The sequence below is a fragment of the Diachasma alloeum genome, unplaced genomic scaffold (assembly GCF_001412515.2).
Source record: "Diachasma alloeum isolate Michigan unplaced genomic scaffold, Dall2.0 Dall_scaffold_00269, whole genome shotgun sequence".
Taxonomy (NCBI): domain Eukaryota; kingdom Metazoa; phylum Arthropoda; class Insecta; order Hymenoptera; family Braconidae; genus Diachasma; species Diachasma alloeum.
In genome coordinates, this window is record NW_021680408.1 from 1,949,652 (window position 1) to 1,959,634 (window position 9,983).

At 30.6% G+C, this 9,983-nt stretch overlaps 1 protein-coding gene across 2 annotated transcripts in view; it reads right to left on the minus strand.

The window, feature by feature from the left end:
• Positions 1-9,983, minus strand: part of LOC107037639 — a 36,881-nt gene that overhangs the window by 7,356 nt on the left and 19,542 nt on the right. For both annotated transcript variants that reach the window (XM_015256284.1, XM_029126072.1), the window contains exon 2: positions 460-957. In XM_015256284.1, the coding sequence (XP_015111770.1) occupies positions 460-957 (498 nt within the window). The remainder of the gene's footprint in view (positions 1-459; positions 958-9,983) is intronic.

Here is a 9,983-nt window from a genome sequence, read left to right on the forward strand (position 1 = left end):
TATATATATATATATATATATATATATATATATATATATATATATATATTTCACATGTATATATATTATCGGTGAAATTAATAAATTCTCTCCTTTTATGGAGACCGATTATTAAAAAAAATTGAAGATAATGAATTGAAAATGAAAAATTCTTTATAGTTTCTTTTATTCTACTTCGCTATTCACTTCAATCATTAGTCGGAATTCTCTTTGATTCATTATCAATATTTATAAGGTATTCATGAGAAAATGAAATTTAATGAATTCCATTTCTTCATTTTAACAAATGAATAGATCAGCGTGCGCGAGAGCGCGCGCATAGATCTTGTACATAAAAAAATAGCAAAGAATAAAAATCGGAGGTGATAAATTTTATCGGATTAATATAATGTAATAGTAATAATTGATAATTCTTGAACTTCTTGCAATTGTTAAACGGAAAATAAAAAAACTGCTGACCTTGTGAACTGGCACAAGCATCGGCCAATGACTCGACAGAAGCCAAATAGGGATTGGCGGAAACAGTATTTTCTTGATTACTGCCACCACTGGACGAGGTACTGGACGCAATTGAACTCCCCGAAAGTGGCCTTCCAAGCTGCTTCTTCTGCCTCCCGCACAATGCCTGCTCTGGTGTTAATCTATTATTGTTATACTTTGTCTTGGCATCGCTGTTGTTAATCATCGTGCATCCCTTCGTCCCCTCATTCCCCTCCGGTCCATGGCAAACAGTTACTTCTGGCATTTGATTCTCCTCCATCGTCAGATGCTTTTCCGTGTATCCTGCACCACAGATCTGACCGAATATGGTGTTACGCTGGGAATGCGCTGCAACCAGACTCAGACGCTTCTGTATTGCTGCTGGTATTTGATCACCACTGTGATTATTTGCTTGATCCTTACGCGCCAACTCGTCAAACATACCCAGCAGTTGGGGCACGAGATCCGTTGATGTACCTGAAATGGCGAAAATAAGAAATATATCGCAGAGATCGGCTATGATATCATTTTCTAGAATACTTTTACACTGAGAAAAAACATTTCTAAGAAATATCAATTCTACGATTGATCCAAATCGTTCATCGATTGAATAGTCGCAAAAGAAAACGCTATTGTAGCACTGAGAGAAAAATCTGAAATTCGATTTACAACAAGAAAATAGTTGAGGCAGTTTTGATGAACGATACGATTTTTTTTGTATGCGGCACAGAACATTATAGAAACTTCACAAGCGTAATTTTTGCAAATCAAAATGCAGTTAAACTGACCAAAGTTCAAAAGTAACCACGACAAATCTATCGTGAGTAGAACTATAAAATAGTTGCAATGACTACATTCCATTGTAGTAATCACTTCTCCGGCCATAGTTACCGTAACCCATGCAAAATTGTTCAGGACTTTTTGACTATAATTCGATGGTGATGGAATATAGTCAGAAGAATCATATTTTTCTCTCAGTGAGGACACAAATATCGATTTGAACTAAACCAAAATTGGATTGTATGAAATCGATTTTGTTATAGTATCGTATATTTTGTTTATTCTATCGAATTTAGAAAATACATGTTTTTGCGACAAAACCGATTTCGTACAATTCAATTTTGGTTCAGTTCAAACGCTTCGGATTTGGCGCAAATAATTTTTTTTTTCACAATTGCAATGAAACAATAATCAGTTCAAATGATGAAGAATTGCATTTGTCGTAAACAAGAAACTGCTCACCGCGAAAGTCTCGCATCAATGAGTATCCAACAATATGTTCCTCATAGAGCAAATGAATATTTTATTGCATCTATGAATTCTGCTTTCAATCGAACAAATATTGTTTTGCGGGATATCGTGACGCTGATAAATTTGATAATTACATGCTTTATTCGAAGAATATATCTGATAATGCAGACATTGATTTGTATGTACTGAAAAGTAGATAGTAACAAAAAAAGTTTAGGTAACTGATCTCGTTCTTTTTCAATCGAAAACATTAAAATTAAATCGATATTTGTGTCAGACAATAGCATTTTCTTTTGCGACTATTCAATCGGTGAACGATTTGGATCAATCATAGAATTTCTATTTCTTAGAAATTTCTTTTCTCAGTGTACGAAATACGTATGAAAAAATTCAATANCGCTATTGTAGCACTGAGAGAAAAATCTGAAATTCGATTTACAACAAGAAAATAGTTGAGGCAGTTTTGATGAACGATACGATTTTTTTTGTATGCGGCACAGAACATTATAGAAACTTCACAAGCGTAATTTTTGCAAATCAAAATGCAGTTAAACTGACCAAAGTTCAAAAGTAACCACGACAAATCTATCGTGAGTAGAACTATAAAATAGTTGCAATGACTACATTCCATTGTAGTAATCACTTCTCCGGCCATAGTTACCGTAACCCATGCAAAATTGTTCAGGACTTTTTGACTATAATTCGATGGTGATGGAATATAGTCAGAAGAATCATATTTTTCTCTCAGTGAGGACACAAATATCGATTTGAACTAAACCAAAATTGGATTGTATGAAATCGATTTTGTTATAGTATCGTATATTTTGTTTATTCTATCGAATTTAGAAAATACATGTTTTTGCGACAAAACCGATTTCGTACAATTCAATTTTGGTTCAGTTCAAACGCTTCGGATTTGGCGCAAATAATTTTTTTTTTCACAATTGCAATGAAACAATAATCAGTTCAAATGATGAAGAATTGCATTTGTCGTAAACAAGAAACTGCTCACCGCGAAAGTCTCGCATCAATGAGTATCCAACAATATGTTCCTCATAGAGCAAATGAATATTTTATTGCATCTATGAATTCTGCTTTCAATCGAACAAATATTGTTTTGCGGGATATCGTGACGCTGATAAATTTGATAATTACATGCTTTATTCGAAGAATATATCTGATAATGCAGACATTGATTTGTATGTACTGAAAAGTAGATAGTAACAAAAAAAGTTTAGGTAACTGATCTCGTTCTTTTTCAATCGAAAACATTAAAATTAAATCGATATTTGTGTCAGACAATAGCATTTTCTTTTGCGACTATTCAATCGGTGAACGATTTGGATCAATCATAGAATTTCTATTTCTTAGAAATTTCTTTTCTCAGTGTACGAAATACGTATGAAAAAATTCAATAGAAAACCTAGCGAATTGGCGAATTCTATTGGAATTCTATAGGAATTCTATGAGGTTTCTACAGGATTTCTATTGGAATTATATTGAAAAATCCGATTCGTTTTTTGCGCTGGTTCTGTCGGATAATAATTAACTCGCAGTCGGATTGGCCATTCAATAAGAAAAAGTCAATAGATTTCGAATTTCTGCTTGAATTTTTCTCTTGAGAATTTTTCTATCAGAATGCTTGGGCATCAATTTTCCAAGTTTTTTCATCTCGGATTCTGCAATAAAAAACAAAACAAAATCCAGCGGAAAAAAATTGAAAAATTTGTGCCAATACTTTTAATAGAAAAAATCTAAGAGAAAAATTCAAATAGAAATTTGAAATCTATTGACTTTTTCTTATTGAATAACCAATAGAATCAGTGCAAAAAACAAACAGAATTTTTCAACAGAATTCCAATAGAATTTTCTAACGAATTCGCTAAGTTTTCTATCGAACTGTTTCATGCGTGTCATTATATATTATCGGATTAATAAGTAATAATAAAAACGTGTTTTCATTGCATTGTCAATGAGTATTGTATTGTCAATGAGAATTTCAATTATTTTGGTATTTTCAATTTGTTAATCAATTGATAATTACCCTTGGGTATTCTTCATTACGATGCCAATCAATAATGGAATATTAAATATTCGAATTTCTCGAATAATGAAAAATCGTAATTGAATATTTTTTTATTGATCAAGTTTTTTATTCGTCTTTGAAATTTTAGAAAATCGAGTTTTTTATATCTAACAAATGTGAAAGCTGAATATTTCATTAGATATTTATTTAGAAATGCAGTTAATCAGACTCGATGATATTACATCAGTTAAAATCATTGAGTAATACGTGCAGAGATTGGCAATAATATTAGTATCATTTAATTAATGGATAACATCAAAAAAGTATTTTTTATTGAATTGTAGATGAGTTACTGAGAATCTCAATTATTTCAATAGCGTATCAATGAATAATCGGATTTGAAAATTTTCAATTTGTTAATCATCCGATAATAATAATAATTAGATATTCTTCATTATGATAGTAATTGATAATGAAATATGAAATATTTCCATTTGTCGAACAGTGGATAATATTGATGGTCAAAATTTTTATTAAACTATTAATGAAAAATTATGATTGAAGATTTAAAAAAAAAATTACGTAATTTCTTTTATTCATGTCAGAAATTTAAGAAAATGGAGGTTTTTCAAAATGCAGTTAATTTAACCTGATGACATTACATCATTTATTTCATGAATTAATGATTCGATTGTTTCCATTCAGTTAAAATCACTAAGTAATACGTGCAGAGATCGGCAATAATATTATTGTCGATAATGTTTTCACCGGAATGACATACGATTTGATTGCTGAATAACAAGAAAGTATTTCTCATTAAATCATAAATGAATAATTGAGGATTTCAATGATTGCAATAGCGTATTAGTGATTCATTCAATATGTAAGTCTGTGATCCATGATTCACTGAATCGACGCTGTCAGTATTATAGTAATTTTCTCATCTTTTTGACACGAAATAGAGGATTTCTTGAGGCGAGAAATTGTCACTTTATCGCCAAGTGTTTCAGTTCTAGTCATGAACATTTCACAGGCTTCTCATCCGTTCTGACTCACAAGATCTATGCGCGCGCTGATCTATTCATTTGTTGACATGAAGAAATGGAATTCATTAAATTTCATTTTCTCATGAATACCTTATAAATATTGATAATGAATCAAAGAAAATTCTATTAATGATTGAAGGGAATAGCGAAGTAGAGTAAAAGAATCTATAAAGAATTTTTCATTTTCAATTAATTATCTTCAATTTTTTAAAATAATCGGTCTCCATAAAAGGACAAAATTTATTAATTTCACCGATAATCTATATACATGTGAAATATATATATATAATATATATCTTTCACATGTATATTTCCTATAGGAAATCCTATAGAGAATTCGAACATTTCCTATAGGATTTTTCTGATAGGATTTCCCACAGGATTTCCTATAGGGTTCCCTATAGAATTTCCCATCAGATTTATAACCCTAATCCTAGCCCTTGTGACCGATTGGTTTCGAGTCTCAATTTGATGTGTTACTTTCTACAGAAAACCCTATAGGAAATCCTATAGAGAATTCGAACATTTCCTATAGGATTTTTCTGATAGGATTTCCCACAGGATTTCCTATAGGGTTCCCTATAGAATTTCCCATCAGATTTATGACCCTAATCCTGGCCCTTGTGACCGATTGGTTTCGAGTCTCAATTTGATGTGTTACTTTCTACAGAAAACCCTATAGGAAATCCTATAGGAAATCCCACCAGAAAAATCCTATAGGAAATGTTCGAATTCTTCATAGGATTTCCTATAGGAAATCCTATAGGCTTTTTTCATACGTGTGGGGCTCTATGAAAGCTCGGATGTTCCACTACAAAAGTAGAAAAACATTTCATTTAATATGCACGGACAAAAAAATTCAATAGAAAACCTAGCGAATTCGCTAGAAAATTCTATTGAAATTCTATTGAAAAATCCTATTTGTTTATTAGCGCTGATTCTATTGGATATTCGATAAGAAAAAGTCAATAGATTTCGAATTTCTTTCCGAATTTTTCTCTTGAGATTTTTTCTATAAGAATGCTTGGGCATCACTTTTTGAAGTCATTTCCACTTGAATTCTGTAATGCAAAACAAAACAAAATCCAGCGGAACAAACTTGAAAAATATGCGCCTAATAATTCTAGTGGAAAAAATCTCAAGAGAACAATGCAAATAGAAATTCAAAATATATTGACTTTTTCNTGATTCTTTTAAAAAATTGAAGACAATTAATTGAAAATGAAAAATTCAATTTAATTTCATCTCAATTTATTTTCCTTGATGTTACAAGAGTTCTTTCCTTATTTTACATCTCCACCTCTCCTTATATTATTTATTACATGCTTATATAGATATTTTAAACTTTGAAATTTTAACTAACAACTCAGATAGTTCCTTTTAACACATTATTTCCATATCTAATTCTTTCTCCCTTTCCTCCTCTATTAGATCACAGTATCTTTCTCCTATCTTCCTCCAAAATGAAAAATTCTTTATAGATTCTTTTACTCTACTTCGCTATTCACTTCAANTTCTATTGAAAAATCCTATTTGTTTATTAGCGCTGATTCTATTGGATATTCGATAAGAAAAAGTCAATAGATTTCGAATTTCTTTCCGAATTTTTCTCNCATCTTGTTTTCCTAAAAAATCTGATTTCGTTTTGTTCCGGTCGTGGACTGCCCCAGTTAGTTAATATCTCCAATTCGTTTATTTCCGCTGTACAAGATAAAACGTGAGGAAATCGCCCGAGTAATAATTATAAATCCGACCAACCCAATTTCCGTCTCTCCCCACAGTTAGAGTGGCCCTACATACCTCGGACTCGACCTAAAATATACCCACGTTATTTTCGACCTGACCGCATCCTCGCCTGCACCATTCAATATTCACTGAATACCTCTCACTAGAGGACAAATTATATCTTTAAAAAAAACCAGTGGCAAATTACTAAAACGCCAGTTGCCTAATTCTCCGAAATTATCGAAATCCCTTTTCTCGGAAGATGAACAAGACCGGGGAGCATATTTACGTATATATGTATATATAGAACGAAGAAAGAAGTTAGAAACAGGCAGGAGCTATTGCATGCCCCTGGGTTCAATGCCTCCCGTGGTCTGTGGCATACGTAAACCCGTACGGGTTTGGTTGCATGTGCCGAGTCGTGTGCTGTAGGCACCGACGTGCTGCAGGAGCTGTTGTTACCGAGAAACTGATCGCGTTTCATTGCACTTTGCCCTTTGGCATGCAGTGACATTAAATCTTTGATTAAATTGAATAAAACTATTCAAATTTCATCGCTGGGAGAATACCAGGGGATTAACGCCGATCTCTTGATTGGAATGAGAAAGTTTGGGAGATGCTGTAGGCCAATGCGCAGGATTTTTTAGTAATTTCACCTCTGAATGTCTGACAATCAGAAATCAGAAAACACAATAAGTTATTCATTTTTCATTTTAATGTGGATGATAAATGAAAATTAAAATTGGAATTATTTTTGTCAATACTGAGATGAAATGCATTTTCAATCATCTCAATGTTGAGTAATGATAATGAGTTTAATTTGGAGTATTATTATAGTGAAGAATATTTAATTGTTATTATCAGTTGATTGACAATAGTATTGATACATTTTTGAAATAATTGAAATCCTCAATTACTCACTTACGATTTAGTCAGAAATGCTTTCTTGTTGTTATCCATTAACAACAAAAAGGGGAATCATTAGTTCATGAAATAATTAATATCATGTCATTGGGTTAAATTAACTGCACTTTGAGGTAAAAATCCCATAAAATATTCAAATTTCACATTCCTCAAGTTAGAAAAAACTCAATTTTCTTAAATTTCTAACATGAATGAAAGAAATTATTTAATTTATTAAAAAAATCTTCAATCATAATTTTTCATTAAGAGTTTAATGAAAATATTGATCATAAATATTATTCATTATTCGACAAATGGAAATATGTCATATTTCATTATTGATTATTGCCATAATGAAGAATATCTAATTATTATTATCTGTTGATTAACAAATTGAAAATGATCAACTACGATTATTCACTGATACCCTATTGAAATAATTTGAAATCCTCACTTATGATTTAATGAGAAATACTTTCTTCTTGTTATTCATTAATCAAATGATATGTCATTTCGGTGAAAATATCACCGTATATCATAATAATATTATTGCCGATCTCTGCACGTATTACTCAAGAATTTTAACTGAATGGAAATAATAGAACCATCCATTAATTAATGAAGTAATTGATGTAGTGTCATCGGGTTAAATTGGCTGCAATTTGAAGTAAAAACCCACTAAAATATCTAAATTTCACATTCCTTAAATACGAAAAAACTCCATTTTCTTAAATTTCCAACATCCATAAAAGAAATTATTTAATTTATTAAAAAATCTTCAATTACCATTTTTCATTAATAGTTCAATGAAAATATTGATCATAAATCCATTATTCGACGAATGGAAATTGTTTATATTTCATTACTGATTATTACCATAATGAAGAGTATTTAATTGTTATTATCGGTTGATTAACAAATTAGAAATCTTCAAATACGATCATTCATTGATACACTATTGAAATAATTGAAATCCTCAATTATTCATTTACGATTTAATGAGGGATATTCTGTTGTTATTACTCATTAATTCATGAAATAACTGATGTAATGTCGTCGGGTTAAATTAACTGCACTTTGAGGTAAGAATCCAATAAAATATTCAAATTTTTCATATTCTTCAAGTTGGAAAACACTTCCTTTTATTGAATTTCTGACATGAATAAAAGTAATTATTTAATTTATAAAAAAATCTTCAATTACAATTTTTCATTGATAGTTTAATGAAAATATTGACCATAAATATTATCCACTATTTGGAAAATNCAGGATTTCCTATAGGGTTCCCTATAGAATTTCCCATCAGATTTATGACCCTAATCCTGGCCCTTGTGACCGATTGGTTTCGAGTCTCAATTTGATGTGTTACTTTCTACAGAAAACCCTATAGGAAATCCTATAGGAAATCCCACCAGAAAAATCCTATAGGAAATGTTCGAATTCTTCATAGGATTTCCTATAGGAAATCCTATAGGCTTTTTTCATACGTGTGGGGCTCTATGAAAGCTCGGATGTTCCACTACAAAAGTAGAAAAACATTTCATTTAATATGCACGGACAAAAAAATTCAATAGAAAACCTAGCGAATTCGCTAGAAAATTCTATTGAAATTCTATTGAAAAATCCTATTTGTTTATTAGCGCTGATTCTATTGGATATTCGATAAGAAAAAGTCAATAGATTTCGAATTTCTTTCCGAATTTTTCTCTTGAGATTTTTTCTATAAGAATGCTTGGGCATCACTTTTTGAAGTCATTTCCACTTGAATTCTGTAATGCAAAACAAAACAAAATCCAGCGGAACAAACTTGAAAAATATGCGCCTAATAATTCTAGTGGAAAAAATCTCAAGAGAACAATGCAAATAGAAATTCAAAATATATTGACTTTTTCCTATCAAATATGCAATAGAATCGCCGCAAAAAATAAGTAGAATTTTTCAATAGAATTCCAATTGAATTTTCCACAGAATTCGCTAGGTTTTCTATTGAATTTTTTCATCCATGTGATGATAAAGAGTGAATAATAATTTCGATTAAATCACCCAATTTCCTTAAAAACTAAAGATGAAAGAAACGTGAAGATGTTTTATATCGAAATATCTCGAAACTGCCTGACCGCTAATCCTTAATTCTGATTGGTCAATATGTGACACGAAGTTATTCACAAAAAAAACACGCGGCATTTTCAAATTCTTCAGTGGTAAATTTTTTTTTCACGTCATATATATATATATATATATATATATATATAATATATGTATTTCACATGTATATATATTATCGGTGAAATTAATAAATTCTGTCCTTTTATGGAGACTGATTCTTTTAAAAAATTGAAGACAATTAATTGAAAATGAAAAATTCAATTTAATTTCATCTCAATTTATTTTCCTTGATGTTACAAGAGTTCTTTCCTTATTTTACATCTCCACCTCTCCTTATATTATTTATTACATGCTTATATAGATATTTTAAACTTTGAAATTTTAACTAACAACTCAGATAGTTCCTTTTAACACATTATTTCCATATCTAATTCTTTCTCCCTTTC